The sequence below is a fragment of the Thamnophis sirtalis genome, unplaced genomic scaffold (assembly GCF_051295495.1).
Source record: "Thamnophis sirtalis isolate CommonGarterSnake01/CBP01778 unplaced genomic scaffold, rThaSir2_p1.2 scaffold_8, whole genome shotgun sequence".
In the NCBI taxonomy this organism is placed as follows: domain Eukaryota; kingdom Metazoa; phylum Chordata; class Lepidosauria; order Squamata; family Natricidae; genus Thamnophis; species Thamnophis sirtalis.
In genome coordinates, this window is record NW_028261388.1 from 77,886,965 (window position 1) to 77,902,935 (window position 15,971).

Here is a 15,971-nt window from a genome sequence, read left to right on the forward strand (position 1 = left end):
ACCTTACTGAATTGCTACAACAAAATCAAAATGTTAATAATATTAATTTCAAAAATTGCATAACTGCTCTAAAAAATCAACCACAACAGCTAATACACTAAAAAAATAAAAATGTAACTGTACTCAACAAAAGTAAACAGAGATAAAAATGGTAGAAAAAAATATCAGAAAAATATGGCATGCACCAGAGGTGGGTTCCTACCAGTTCGCACCAGTTCGGTAGAACCGGTTCGTCAAATCTACTGAACTGGTTAGAAGAGGTTGCGCCAGAAAGCAGGCCACACCTACAGAAAAGGTTCCAAAAATTTTTGAAACCCACCACTGACACAGAGAGACAGACAGACAGACAGACAGACACACAGACAGACACACAGAGAGAGAAAGAGAAAGGAAGAAAGAAATAAAGAAAAAAAGAAAAAAAGAAAGAAAAAGTGAGAGAGAGATGAAAGAAAAAAAGGAAAAAGGGACAGAGAGACAAAAGGAAGGAGAGAGAGAGAGAGAGAACACATGGCTGGCAAGCCACTCCCACCAGGTCACATGGCTGGCAAGCCACTCCCACAAAAGAGGCCACACCCACAGAGTAGGTTCGAAACATTTTTGAAACCCACCACTGGCATAGCAGTTAGACTTATATACCGCTTCATAGGGCTTTCAGCCCTCTCTAAGCGGTTTACAGAGTCAGCATATTGCCCCCAACACCAATCCGGGTCCTCATTTTACCCACCTCGGAAGGAAGGAAGGTTGAGTCAACCCTGAGCCGGTGAGATTTGAACAGCCGAACTGCAGAACTGCAGTCAGCTGAAGTAGCCTGCAGTGCTGCATTTAATCACTGCGCCACCTTGGCTCTTACAAATGAGCCATTCAGCAAATAATAGTTAAACAAAATACTTAAAAGATACTGTATTACACGAGCCCAGTCTTTACAACAAAAGATCTATTGCATAACATGAACTACAAACAAAAAAAGACAGATTTACTAAGAAACTTGTTGCCAGTAAATTAAGATGAGTTGTTTTCTTGTTTTGCTTTGCTTTCTGAACCTATTTCCAGTTTCTGGCTGTGCTGCAATCAGTTTGGGTTCTAAATCAAGTCTCATTTTCTTCCTTCACACATCTCATAAGTGGGAATAACATTTGTGCAGCTTCAAGTGAGGCCTTCAGTGAGACTCAGGATCTTTTCCACAATCTTCAAATTAAACCCTTGGGGGTGCATAAGAAGGCCAATTACCTCCCCACAGAAAGACCCTTACCTGGCTAAACTTTGTAAATATCTTTGCAAGCATAGTCAAAGATACAGATACAAACAAATGAAGCAATATACGGATTGGCCTTTGTTCCCTCTGCTATTTAATACTCAAACTATATATTGGATACAGGAATAAGCAATAATAAGCAAAGACATGCCTGGGGCTGGGGCTTTTATGATGTTTTGTCTATGAAATAGATCTTGCACATATTTTTCTGGGATCACCAATGGAGGGGCAACCCAGAGGAATGGAAATAGGTCTAGGAGATTTGGCTATTGTTGATGTATCTGAGATGCGGAAGGCAGCAATAATTGACTATGATCTCCTCTCAAATCTACAGTAAAACATATTCAGTTCATCTGCCAGTTGCTGATTCTCTTCAGTAAGAGAAAGAGATTTGCTGTAGCTAGTGACATTCTTCAAGCTTTCCAGAGGTGGGTTCCTACCAGTTCGCACCTATTCGGTAGAACCGGTTTGTCAAATCTACCGAACCGGTTAGAAGAGATTCTACCAGTGGACCCGGAAAGCAGGCCACACCTACAGAAGAGGTTCCAAAAATTTTTGAAACCCACCACTGGTCCTTGGATATGATTATTCTACACTGTCATGCTCATATTCATAAAACTCAGTGCCTCTGTGAAAGGTAAGGATGACTACTGCGTTTGTGGTGCAATCAGAACATTGCGTGTGTTGAAGTTGTTTTAACGCAAACCAAAGATGCCTTTTAAAAAAAAACAAGTTTACATCCTATTCTTATGCATGCCAGTGCTGTGTGTGAGATCATTTAAGGTGGTTCTGACAAGTGTCGTCGGCATCTTCATATCCGGTCACATGGGCGGCAAGCCACTCCCATCCGGTCACATGGGCAGGAAGCCACTCCCACAAAGGAGGCCACGCCCACAGAGTAGGTTCGAACAATTTTTGAAACCCACCACTGAGGCTTTCCCACACATTTGCTGGTTCATTTGCTTAGAATTGATTCCTCAGCTTTTCAGAGTAGCTTCTCTTTGCTGCCCTGATCTCTAGACATAATAGGAAGGGACCTCAGAGGTCTTCTAGTTCAACCCCTTGCCGGAGCAGGAAACTCTACATCATTTCAGACAAATTGTTGTTCAATCTCTTTTTGAAAACCTTCAGTGATGGAGCATCCACAACTTCTGAAGGCAAGCTATTCCATTGGTTGATTGCTCTCCTCATTAAGAAATTTCTTCTAAGTTGCTTCTCTCCTTGGTTAGTTTCTTTTAATATCTCTTATCAATATCTTCTCCCTTGTTAATGTATTACTGGTATGATTGTATAGCACCCTGTCTGTATTCCTGTAGGCTTCCTCTGTGACACAACATAGTTGTTGTGTTGTAGAGCCGAGGTGGCACAGTGGTTAGAGTGCAGTACTGCAGGCCACTTCAGCTAACTGCTAACTGTTCAAATCTCACTGGCTCAGGGTTGACTCAGCCTTCCATCCTTCCGAGGTGGGTGAAATGAGGACCCGGATTGTTGTGGGTAATATGCTGACTCTGTAAACTGCTTAGAGAGGGCTGAAAGCCCTATGAAGCGGTATATAAGTCGAACTGCTATTGCTATTGCTATTGCTATCGCTTGAACTTAGCTGTGAACCAAGGTTTATTATTACTGTATATGCACAAACTTTGAGCTGTAAGCCATAATCATCACAATTATGACAAATCATAGCTTGAACTATCTTGCTTTGCATGTAATGAGTCTATCTCATATATTCGTTTCACCTTTTAAGTTGCATTACTGAAATAAATGAACTTTTGCACGATGTTCTAATTTTTCGAGTTTCACCTGCATGTACATCCACAATTCAGTTCGTTCCGATGCAGCACAAGCAGTGTGATGTTTAAGCAATTTTTTTTAAAAAAAGAATTGTTTAGACCTTGGCAAGTGGGATTACAGTTCATTACAATTGGTAACACCTGAGCATTTGTTTATTTCTCCCAGGAAGTGAAAAATTGCAGAAGAGAGACTATGGTGGAAAAAATAGAACATAGGCTATTTATAGAACACAGAATAAAACATAGAATGTAGGCTGGAGATTCTAAAGGAAATAGGATATAATGTAGGAAATTTTATCAAACTACCTCATTTTTAGCTGTGAAGAGTATGCTATGGTAGAAATTTTAAAAGATGAGGGTGACACATGATGGCAGAAGTTCTGAGGTATAAATATTCCTCTTCCTTTATACAGACTAATTGGAACACAAGCAGTTTAAGAAATATTATCCAACATATTTAATTTTGACCAGTGTGTGCATCTTTATTTCTTTTAAGATTTCCAGATAATAGCAGTCTTTGTTCATATATTGACCACATGAAATATACTCCAGTAATTATTGGATCCAATTGAGTATTAATAATATTCATTCTTGGCACTCAAAAATGAGGCTGAATATGACAATATATTAATACAAAAATTCTACATGATAAGCCCGTAGTCTGAAAAACTATAAACTGAAAGGTAAATAGGAATTTAATCAGAACCAGAATTTAATTAGAATATCATTATCAATAGCAATAGCAGTTAGACTTATATACCGCTTCATAGGGCTTTCAGCCCTCTCAAAGCGGTTTACAGAGTCAGCATATCGCCCCTACAGTCTGGGTCCTCATTTTACCCACCTCGGAAGGATGGAAGGCTGAGTCAACCCTGAGCCGGTGAGATTTGAACCGCCGAACTGCAGTTAGCAGTCAGCTGAAGTGGCTGCAGTACTGCACTCTAACCACTGCGCCACCTCGGCTCTTCAACAGGTGCAGTGGCAGAGGAAAGTGTTTTATATTTTAAAAATGCACTCTAAATTAGCCTAGTTCAACTTATTAGGTTTCTAATGCATTATGAAATTAGTGAGATTTAGATGTGATTGCATAAATGACAGTTAGTCATTTATATTATATAAGGTGTTACTTCTAAATGTTTTAACTTATTTCATCCACTTAACAATTATTTTTATTTATTTATTCCATTTTAGATTACTTATTTGTTTTAAACCTGGAAAAATATTCCACTAGCATTCCGGCATTCCACTGATGCGCTACTGCAGGCTACATCTCCTGACTGCCGATTGGCAGCAGTTCAGCAGTTTGATTCTCACCAGTTCGAGGTTGACTAAGCCTTCCATCCTTCCAAGGTCAGTAAAATAAGGACTCAGATTGTTGAGGGCAATACGCTGATTCTTAGAGAGGGCTGAAAAGCACTATGAAGTGATGTACGACTTACTATTGCTATTGCTACTTTAATCTATCAGATAAATTATATCAAGAATGTTGTTTGTCAAATTATATTTTTGCCATGCTGGATTATTCTTGTTTCAGCTTTGACCTTGGAAAGTCGATATTTAGAATTGGACAGTAAGTACTAAGATACAAATTTTACCCGATAATCCATCAGTAACATTAATATTTATTCTTAAATTTAACAAAAAAATATTATAATGATAGGAATCTGTGTATCCAAGATTCCCGGCTATGCAATCTAAATTCTTTGAACAAATAAACAACTCTTAGCAGGCAAAAAAAGTAGAGTATCACTGAGAAGAGTTAGATTAAAAACCTTTGTAACAAGCCTCAAAGGTAAAATATCTGCTTCAGAAATGATCTTCGGAAAATGTGTGCAATTTCTGCTGGTTCAGCTGTTAGTTAATTATGTATTATTTTAGAAATGTTTCTTAGTTTCATTCTATATCGAGAACATGCCATTTTTGCAACCCAACCCCAACTTCAGTGAGAAGATATTAAACTGCTCTTACCTCAGAAAATCTTCGTATATCTTGGGTCAAAGTTCCTACTCTTTTCCATTTATAATGCTTGAGCAACTTTAAAATTGCCGGGTTCACAGCATTATCGGATGGCACTGTCCGGAAGAAATAAGGATATTTTTTCTTATCTGCTAACTCTGGTGTTGTTGCTGCAAACGAGAGCTGTAAGATAAAACAATTGTAGTTGTTAAAAAAAATCAGTATAATCTATTAATCTAGAATTTGCTATGTTATACTAAATTAAGAAAAGATCAGAGATATGCCTATATCTTCTGTTACAAAAAAAATAGTAATGTTGATGGGATACTAAAATGAATGCACATTGCTAAAATAATTTCATAATCAGAAAAAATGGTGATTGGCAACTGGTAATAGTTAGCAGTTGTTATGGCCCAGCAGGAGCCATTGGAGCTGCCACCAGACTCCGACAGCGAGGGGCCCTATGAGTTGGCTCTGGAGGATGTGGAGGACCCTGGAAAGGGTTCCGACTCCGAGCAGGGCACAGAGAGGCTGGTTGGCCACCAGGAGGCGCCTGAGCTTTGGACCAGTGGGGAGGAGACAAGGGAGAGTGAGCCGGACGCCAGGAGTGAGTTGTTCATGGATGCTCGGCACCGAAGAGCTAATAGGCGTAAGGAACAGTTGCGCAGTTACAGGAGGTAATTGCACTCAGCTGGTGGTCATTAGGCTCCTCTCCAGACTATAAAAGGACTGCTTGTGCACATGCCCCTCTTGCAGAAGTCAACGCAGGAATTAATGTTGGAGAACATTATTGTGAGCTTGGCAGGCTGGATTGCTGCCAAGCCTTATCTGTGCTGGATTGCTGCCCAAGCTTGTCTGTGCCGGTTTGCTGCCAAGGACCTGTCTGTCTGTTAATTAAATGCCGTAACTTACCAACTCCGTGTGTTGGTGTGGGACAAGGGGGGTCAGAACAGAACAGATAATAATCTCAATAAATTTCATATTAATGTTTTGCAAAATACATTTTGACACTTTAGTGAGAATAGAATTATGAGACTATGGCAATTTTCTATAAGCATGTTTATCTCAGCCCTGGAGAAGATACTAGGGCTTGAATCTGAAACATTTTTAGTAACAAGCTTCTGCCCTACTGTACTATGACAACACTATAATGTTATTGAATAAAATTTCTTCTTGGTGAGATTCCCCCTCCCCCCGCCCCCGGCAAGTTCCTGGACATTTCCTGCAATTCCCAAAGCTTATCCAGAAAGTAGTGTATATCCATTTCCTTAATCCTAGAAGATTCCTTTGAGCTATTCTGACCATGAAACATTTCAGAGTCTAAGAAGCAGAAGAAATGACAGGAGGAAACAGATCACCCAAACCTGTTTCCACCATCAAACAGTAAAAAACAGTGACTTCATTCACTTAAGACCTTCAACCAAGAGATAATATGATGAATGTCCAAACTATCGATGGATTTTTTTTTCACTTCAACGATCTTTACCAAACTCTAAAGTTGGCTATTTATTTATTTTACATTAGGTTCACATCCCAAATTTATTTTGGTGAAGTTAAGACAGCATACAAAATCCGTACATTTAAACATGTCTTCCTTAACCTCTTATTTAAATTCACATTAATTTATATTCTACTGCTGACATCGTAAAACTAATAAAAGTTGGTACAATTGAATATACCATCAATGCTACAATAGTGGTTTTTTTACACATGGGATAAATAGAAATGAATAATTATTTAAAATGAATAAATTGTAATTTTATTTAAAATCAAATGTCCTTAATAACCTGTGCTATTTCAATGAAGTTATATCCTTAACAAACTTAATGAACATAAGCAAAGCATATGTGCTAATTTTCTTTCACTCTAGTTAGCTGTTTGCATGGCACGACAAAACCGCGCTTGACTAAAGTGCGCCTGATTAAACCGCGTCGCTGACATCATCAACAGAGCGACAACAGCGAGCGCGGAGAAAGAAGGGTGCTTTAAATAGCGCTTTGAAAGCAAGCCGATTCAACTTAAGGTAAGGGTTAGGTTTAGGGTTAGCTTTAGGGTTAGCTTTAGGGTTAGGTTAAGGGTTAGGATTAGGGTTAGGTTTAGGGTTAGGTTAAGGGTTAGGATTAGGGTTAGGGTTAGATTAAGGGTTAGGATTAGGATTAGGGTTAGGGTTAGATTAAGGGTTAGGTTTAGGATTAGGTTTAGGGAGGTTAGGTTTAGGTTTAGGGGTTAATTTTAGATTTAGCGTTTACAGCGTGCTTCTGTCTCCGCGCTGTTGTCGCCCTGTGATGACGTCAGCTACGCGGTTTCGTGGAGCGCGGTTTAGTCGAACGCGGTTTTGTGGTGGAACCAGCTGTTTGTAGTTTTGTAAAAGAAATCAAAATCCAGAATAGAACTTCAAGTATCTTCTTTTCTTTTGGAAGGATATCAGATTGAACACAGCTCCATTCTTATTCAAATTGACCTTTGACATTTTGAATCCTATTTTCTTCCTCAGGCTTACTTACTACAGCATTCTGTGAAACTTTCATCAGGACATGGAAAAAAAATAAAATAAAAGATAGCAGTTGTCTTTCCTGGAGACAACTTTCATTTTCGTGCTGCCAAAAGTTATCCTGAAACTGCTTCTAAACTCCCATCAAGAGTCTTTGCAGCTATTCTCTTGCTTCTTCCTAGAATCTTCTTAACATCCGTACAATAAGACCACACATTTCCAACTAACCCAATTTGAATGTTTATTCTCTATTTATCCAATCATCTGGCAGTTCAAGAGCCTATCAGTGTAAGTCAGAGATGACAGACAGTTGTAATTGGCCTTTCAAATGTTTTATTTTTTTTATCTTTAAACTATAAACTTGATAGTTTAACTGTAACCCATTAGTGCAGTGTTTCTCAACCTTGGCAACTTGAAGATGTCCGGAACTTCAACTCCCAGAATTCCCCAGCCAGCGAATACAAATACTGGCTGGGGAATTCTGGGAGTTGAAGTCCGGACATCTCCAAGTTGCCAAGGTTGAGAAACACTGCATTAGTGTATAGTATTATATTTCTTTTGGGAATAAAAGAAACTATTTTGCTTCATCAGCAGTTGGCAGGCTGAATGTCTACGGAGATTCTCAATCATCCAGGACATGGTTGTCTCAAAGGTGTTTTTTTCCAAAAGGTAACTGAACTTTCTTGCGGTATTTTACCTTTGAAAATATTTCACTTCTCATCCAAGAAGCTTCTTAAGTTCAGAACTTCCAGTCTTGCAATCCCTTTTACCAGAGGTGGGTTCCTACCAGTTCGCACCTATTCGATAGAACCGGTTCGTCAAATCTACTGAACCGGTTAGAAGAGGTTCCACCAGTGGACCCGGAAAGCAGGCCACACCTACAGAAGAGGTTCCAAAAATTTTTGAAACCCACCACTGGTCCTTGGATATGATTATTCTACACTATCATGCTCATATTGTGGGAGCAAGCCACTCCCACAAAGGAGGCCACACCCACAGAGTAGGTTCGAACAATTTTTGAAACCCACCACTGCCTTTTACCCTCCTCCATCCATAGCAAATACTTATCTACCTGCTGGCAAGGGAAAGGATGGGAAGGGAAAGGAAGGGAAGGAGGAACAAGGAGGAAAGACCCCCACCCCCACTCCCACCACCCTTCCCAATCCAGACAGAGAATGAACCCTCATGTGCATTCTCAGCCTGTATCACCCACTCCACAAGCCCCTCCACATAGCCTATTTGACCCCATGCCACCTCCTGCATGCCTTTCCCAACCCATGCAGCACACTTCTATAACCCCTTCTCAACCTGTGTCATTTTAATTTTTGTTCTAAACTAAAAAAAAAGCACAAAAAACTACAAATGAAATAGTATTAATTTCCACCTTAAGTGGAGAAATAAAGAGATCAGGATTTTTTTAAATGAATGACTATAAATATATGTATGTATGTGTGTGTGTGTGTATATATATCCCAGTAAGGATATGGCTAGCTGATGAGAGCTAAATAGCTTGAAATAGATCTATACTAGTCTTCCTTTATTTATTTATCAGCACAAATAAAAACATATATATATATATATATATATACATACATACATACATACATACATACATACATACATACATACATACATACATATATATATATATATATATATATATATATATATATATATATATACACACTAGCGTTCAAGAATTTTTTCTGTTTATTTTTCGCAACCCAATTTTTAAAGAATTAATTTCACAGCAGTGATTTGGCTTCTTATTCAAGAGACTGGACATACCAATTGTTTGTCAGTTAGGCAAATAGGACAGCAAATGAGGGAATGTCAAATTATCAAAAATATGACGTTTTCCTGAGAGAAATCAAAGAATAACGAAAGATAAAAAATAGCTTAAAATATATCATTTTTAATACAAGAAAAAATGATCTCACATTTATGTATGGGTGTGGGATCTATTTTGTCATGATACTTGATTATACCCTGCTCCCACAAAAATAAGACCTCCCCGGATAATAAGCCCAATCAAATTTTGGAGCGCATGCGCTGAAATAAGCCGTCCCCTGAAAATAAGCCCTCCCCGAAAATATTGCAACACAAGCAGCAGCCATGAGGTGACCACCCTCGCCACCTCCTGCACCTCAAAAATAATAACACCTCCCCAAAAATAAGGCCAACTGCTTATTTTTGGGGGGGGGGTCAAAAGAAAATAAGACCCTTTCTTATTTTCAGGGAAACACGGACATGGAATCCATAGCTGAGATTAAACTATACTTATTTCAAATATTATAGCATACTGTCACTATAATGTACATGTAAACATCTTTATAGACATCACTGGGTTTTTCAGAAGTTTTATTTTACTTTTATTTTATAAAGTAGTTCAAAAGAAATAAGTAAAGTTTTATATCATTCTGGTTTTTTTTTTCTGAAAGAAATGTAAAATGAAAAATGTTTAATGTTCTCAGGTATTCCTTAAAAATATATTTTGTTTAGTTTTAGGCCAACGAAATTACTAAATATTTATGTTTTTAATAAAGATTATAGTGGTTAAAGTTTATAATGGTTATAGACAATGATGTGCTGCAAAATTGTAATTAATATTTTATCAATAATCAAATGTGTAAATTTGTGAAAAAAGCAATTTAATTAACCGCTGCTAATCATTTATTAATATGACAAACATCAATTTAAGAACTTAATCAAGGAGGCTTTTAAAATTAATCTCTTTTACTGAAAGCCAAAAATATAATTTTTGTTCAGATTATTACATATGATTTTAATTCATATCTGGAATGAAAATGTCCAACTATAAGAATTAGGCTTTAACCCTTTGTGTTAGCAATTTCTGGTCAAATATATTCATAGCCGTTAAAAAGCTATAGAAAAACAGGCTCCAAGAAAGAGAAATACATTTAAATTGCCAGTTTATTTTCTACATCTTCTTATCTCATTCATAGTAATAGTTTTATACTAGAGTCAAGAATTATTTGCTAGCGATCTCACCGTGTTCACCCTAACATTGTAGTTTCTGCCCTGGAAATGAAGCTTTTTTTTTTCATCATTCGATAATATTATCATGTCATGTCATTCTGCAATATCTGTACTGGCCCATCAGTTAGATTAAAACAAGAAATAAATCAAAAGCCAGGAAATTGTTCAAAGAACCTACAAAGAACTGACAATCCATCAAGAGTTATAGAGAACAAATTGAGAAGATGAGTAGGGAGCAGTGATGGGTTTCAAAAATTGTTCGAACCTACTCTGTGGGTGTGGCCTCTTTTGTGGGAGTGGCTTGCCGCCCATGTGACCGGATGGGAGTGGCTTGCCGCCCATGTGACCGGATATGAAGATGCTGATGACACTTGTCGGAACCACCTTAAATTACCTCACACACAGCACTGGCATGCATAAGAATAGGGTGTAAACTTCTTTTTTAAAAGGCATCTTTGGTTTGCGTTAAAACAACTTCAACACACGCAATGTTCTGATTGCACCACAAACGCAGTAGTCATCCTTACCTTCCACAGAGGCACTGAGCTTTATAAATATGAGCATGATAGTGTAGAATAATCATATCCAAGGACCAGTGGTGGGTTTCAAAAAATTTTGGAAGCTCTTCTGTAGGTGTGGCCTGCTTTCCGGGTCCACTGGTGGAACCTCTTCTAACCGGTTCGGTAGATTTGACGAACCGGTTCTACCGAATAGGTGCGAACTGGTAGGAACCCACCTCTGGTAGGGAAAGTAGGAACTTCAGCTAAAGCTGAGAATAACCTGATGCAGCCTTCCTCACTTTATGTGGCATGTTGCACCTGCCAAACCCCAAATATCTTTCAGACAATTATTAAAATTACATGCGGATGTGGGGCAGAGAAAAAAGGAAAAAAGGAAAGGAAAGAAACATTTAAAACAGGAATAAAAATGTTGAAACCAGTGCTAGGAGGTTATATTATCTTTATGGGAGGAGGTTTGGAATGTTGAATATATTGTATGACCATTGTTCTAAAATGGCTACTATGGCATTGGATTATTCATAAAATGGCTAGCTGTGGTAAGCACAGCCATTCCAAATGCATGCACATACCAGAATGTAAATTAGTAATAATGCTTCCTGCACCCTTCCTGTGTTTTCTCTAGACTGAATGAATGTTCATGAATGTACATAAAGAGATGAAGGCAACTTGCATTCCTTTGTCCAATCACTCTTTTGAACATGAGTGTCATGAGGTAAATGTTCCCCTATTGCTCCATCCACAATCAGAATACTATCTAGGCTTTTTTTAAAAAAAAAAATCTTTAGCACTATTGGTAGATGCTTTTCAGGCAATTTATTTTTCTGCTGATAGGTGACAAAGAATGGGAGGAGGGAGGATGATAGAAACTCCATTAACTACTATCCTGGACTACCCAGTGTTATAACGTGTTCAATCAGGAGCATTGATGGGCCTTTTGCCAAGGTACTGCCAATAGAATGCTAGACTTTGGGCCAGAGGTGGGTTCCTACCAGTTCGCACCTATTCGGTAGAACCGGTTCGTCAAATCTACCGAACCGGTTAGAAGAGGTTCCACCAGTGGACCCGGAAAGCAGGCCACACCTACAGAAGAGGTTCCAAAAACTTTTGAAACCCACCACTGGCAAGGATCTTGTAACTTGACAGCTTTAAGACTTGCATGCTTCAATGCCAGAGTTTCTGAATAGCTACTTGGACCGACCTAAGTACTAATTATAGGAGCCGAGGTGGCGCAGTGGTTAGAGTGCAGTACTGCAGGCTACTTCAGCTGACTGCTAGTTCGGCAGTTCAGCTGTTCAAATCTCACCGGCTCAGGGTTGACTCAGCCTTCCATCCTTCCGAGGTGGGTAAAATGAGGACCCGGATTGTTGGGGGCAATATGCTGATTCTGTAAACCGCTTAGAGAGGGGTGAAAGCCCTATGAAGCAGTATATAAGTATGACTGCTATTGCTATTGCTAATTCATAATTTCATATCCGGTCACATGGTCGGCAAGCCACTCCCATTCAGTCACATGGGTGGCAAGCCACTCCCACAAAGGACGCCACACCCACAGAGTAGGTTCCAACAATTTTTGAAACCCACCACTGCTTTGGGCGCAGTGCTTTTTATACCAAGATACATGCTCTCAATTCAAGGATAAGAAACCAAACACACAAATTACTGCAAATTCAAGGCCATGCCCTCTGATCTCCTGGGAATTTCAACTTGGATGAAACCCTGAGGACTCAATAATAGTATAGCTTTATAGTGTCCTGATCCAGGAAAAGCTACAATTGGTACACCAGACATAACAAAGGCTCACTGGGGCATAGCTTATGCTGCTCATGCAGAAACTATAAACCAAGGTGTCCTTCCAAACTGGGAAAGATAACCTACCTCAACTTCAGAATAGCAATAGCAATAGCAGTTAGACTTATATACCGCTTCATAGGGCTTTCAGCCCTCTCTAAGCGGTTTACAGAGTCAGCATATCGCCCCCACAGTCTGGGTCCTCATTTCACCCACCTCGGAAGGATGGAAGGCTGAGTCAACCTTGAGCCGGTGAGATTTGAACCGCTGAACTGCAGATAGCAGTCAGCTGAAGTGGCCTGCAGTACTGCACTCTAACCACTGCGCCACCTCGGCTCTTCATAATAGAATAGAATATTACAAAGCAATCACAGCTGAAGCCATGCAGGGGTATATTGCTAGGATATAATTCTGAAAAGCTTTAGCTGTCATCAGCTTTTGTTGTCGTCGTTGTTAGCCATTCATTTCGATGGGTAACTTCTGGATTTCCAATTCCAGTGTCTCCATTTTCAGGAGCTGGAAGGCTTTTTTCCTAGTTCAATGTCCAATTCAATCACCCAATCTGGGGTCTGTGTCAATTTATTTAGGAGTAATATTTGGTTCTTTAAAAAGCCAACTTAATCAGCTTTGTACTCTTCTAAAGATGATGTGAATCTGGTCAAATGCCAAAACACAGGAAGAGGGTTCTGGGATATTGCTGTTGTGATAGAGAGCAACCTCACTATCAAATCTTAAAATTCCATCAGCATACCCTCATTTCAAGAAAATAATGTGTCTAATTGAATTGATAAATAAATGCAGGATAAACAAAACTGCTGCTTTATTTAATGATCACTTATTCCATGAGTGAAGCTACGACAGTGCTGAAGGAGGGAACTTATGACCATTTCTGAATTGATATAGACATCTAGCATCCCCTTACATAATTGCCATTTGCAATCTTCACTGCTGGCTTTCAACCAGCAAAACCAAGGAGGAAGCCAGCATAAATCACATGTCTCACAAACATGTGGCAAGGCATTTGGAACTGCCTAAACTCCCATTGTATGTCAACATGTCATTTGACATTATGCTTTACAACTGTGTTGCTTAGCAACAGGCTTACAGGTCCTAATTGCTGTATAGTTAACCAAAGATTACACGTATATCTCTCTGCTTTCAGGGTATGAAAGTACATAGATCTTTTTTTATCAATATGCCCAATTTTGCCATGAAGTCAACCCAACACCTGTCATTAAATGTCCTTCAGGAAAAAAAAAATTCAACTAAACAATGGTCAGAATTTTCCTATTGAAACGAAAACTTGAGTGTTCATTTTGGCTAGCTTTTGCTCACTCAATGTGAAACTGCAACTTCCATGTACGTGTGGCTCAGGGGTGGGTTTCTCGCCCCCTTCCAACCGTGCACGCATGCGTACTAGCGTCTGCGTGATGCTCCAGCTGCTCCTGGAGGATCGCGCAGGCGTTCTGCGCATGCGTGGAAAGCGCAAAATTCGAAAAAAACGGGTAAGGAGCGGGCGCGGGTGTGCGGGCGCACGCGGGCGTGGGGGGGGGGGCTTCGCCGTTCCCGGAAGTTACTTACTTCCGGGTTCAGCGACCAACCGGATCGCAGGGACCGGTGCGAACCGGTCGAAACCCAGCCCTGGTGTGGCTGTGCAGTTTCAGCGCAGTACTTTAACAGGGATTCACATAAAACAAGATTGCAAATCCATGCAGTCTTTCTCTACATCTGAAAACATTGTGCTGCTTCTTCACATTGCATTAGGTTTGAGACCTCTGTGCACGTGCAAAGGCATCTTTTCGTGTCTTCGGTTAGCTTCTGGAAATGTTGAAAAAGGCCTTGAGGAACAGCCTTGATGGGCACCTTGCTAAGGTAAATTGCAACAGTCTTACATACAACCAGTGGTGGCATTCAAATCATTTCACAACCGGTTCTGTGCCCTAATGACCAGCTGGGTAGGCATGGCTCGGTAGTCATGTGACTGGGTGGGTGTGGCCTACTCAATGTCACTCACATCGATGGACGCTTCCCCTTAGCTGTTACAATATAATAAGAGTTAACAGGAGAAGCAGTTTCTGTAAGCAGGGCAATAAAGATTAGGCTAGAAACACCACCAGGATGTTTCCTTCCTGCCTTCCTTACAGGATTAGCCCTGTAAAGTGGGGGGGAAAACAAAATGAGATTTTGTTTCTAAGCAGTTCTCCCGAATAGGTACGAACTGGCCAGAGGTGGGTTCCTACCAGTTTGCACCTATTCGGTAGAACCGGTTTGTCAAATCTACCGAACCGGTTACAAGAGGTTCCACCAGTGGACCCGGAAAGCAGGCCACACCTACAGAAGAGGTTCCAAAATTTTTTGAAACCCATCACTGGTCCTTGGATATGATTATTCTACACTATCATGCTCATATTTATAAAACTCAGTGCCTCTGTGAAAGGTAAGGATGACTACTGCGTTTGTGGTGCAATCAGAACATTGCGTGTGTTGAAGTTGTTTTAACGCAAACCAAAGATGCCTTTTAAAAAACAAGTTTACATCATATTCTCATGCATGCCAGTGCTGTGTGTGAGACCATTTAAGGTGGTTCTGACAAGTGTCGTCGGCATCTTCATATCCGATCACATGGGCGGCAAGCCACTCCCATCCGGTCACATGGGTGGCAAGCCACTCCCACAAATGTGGCCACACCCACAGAGTAGGTTCGAACAATTTTTGAAACCCACCACTGGAACTGGCTGAATCCCACCACTGCATACAACATATAAAACATGTTAAGTACAGGGCTCCATTTAGCATCCGAACACCTATTTTTCTGCAGGTAAAATAAGATGAAAGTTTAATTACCCTTAAATGCAATTTTTTCTCTCACAGTTGTTCTTAACACTCACACTTAGTATTACACAAGGTTATCAGCTGATATATTTAGAGCTCAGCGCTTGCAAGTGTAACAACAGCTGTGACAGTAACTGCTTTATAATGACAATTGGGCAGCCATGCCAGCTTCGTACCTCTGATTTGTCTCACAAGTATTTTGAATAGATACTTGAAAATGGGTGAACAGTGAAGAATTGCAATGTATTTTTACATCACTAAATGGAAATGCTTTTTCTAAATATTGTACGTGATGGGTATTCAGTGTTGTTGTTGTTTTTTTTTGCAAATCAGAACACTCA

At 39.8% G+C, this 15,971-nt stretch overlaps 1 protein-coding gene across 1 annotated transcript in view; it reads right to left on the reverse strand.

Moving 5' to 3' along the window:
• The window catches only part of GABBR2 (gamma-aminobutyric acid type B receptor subunit 2), a 398,087-nt gene that overhangs the window by 299,944 nt on the left and 82,172 nt on the right, over nt 1-15,971 (reverse strand). The window contains exon 3 of the mRNA XM_087721949.1: nt 5,011-5,181. Within this exon, the coding sequence (XP_087578075.1) occupies nt 5,011-5,181 (171 nt within the window). The remainder of the gene's footprint in view (nt 1-5,010; nt 5,182-15,971) is intronic.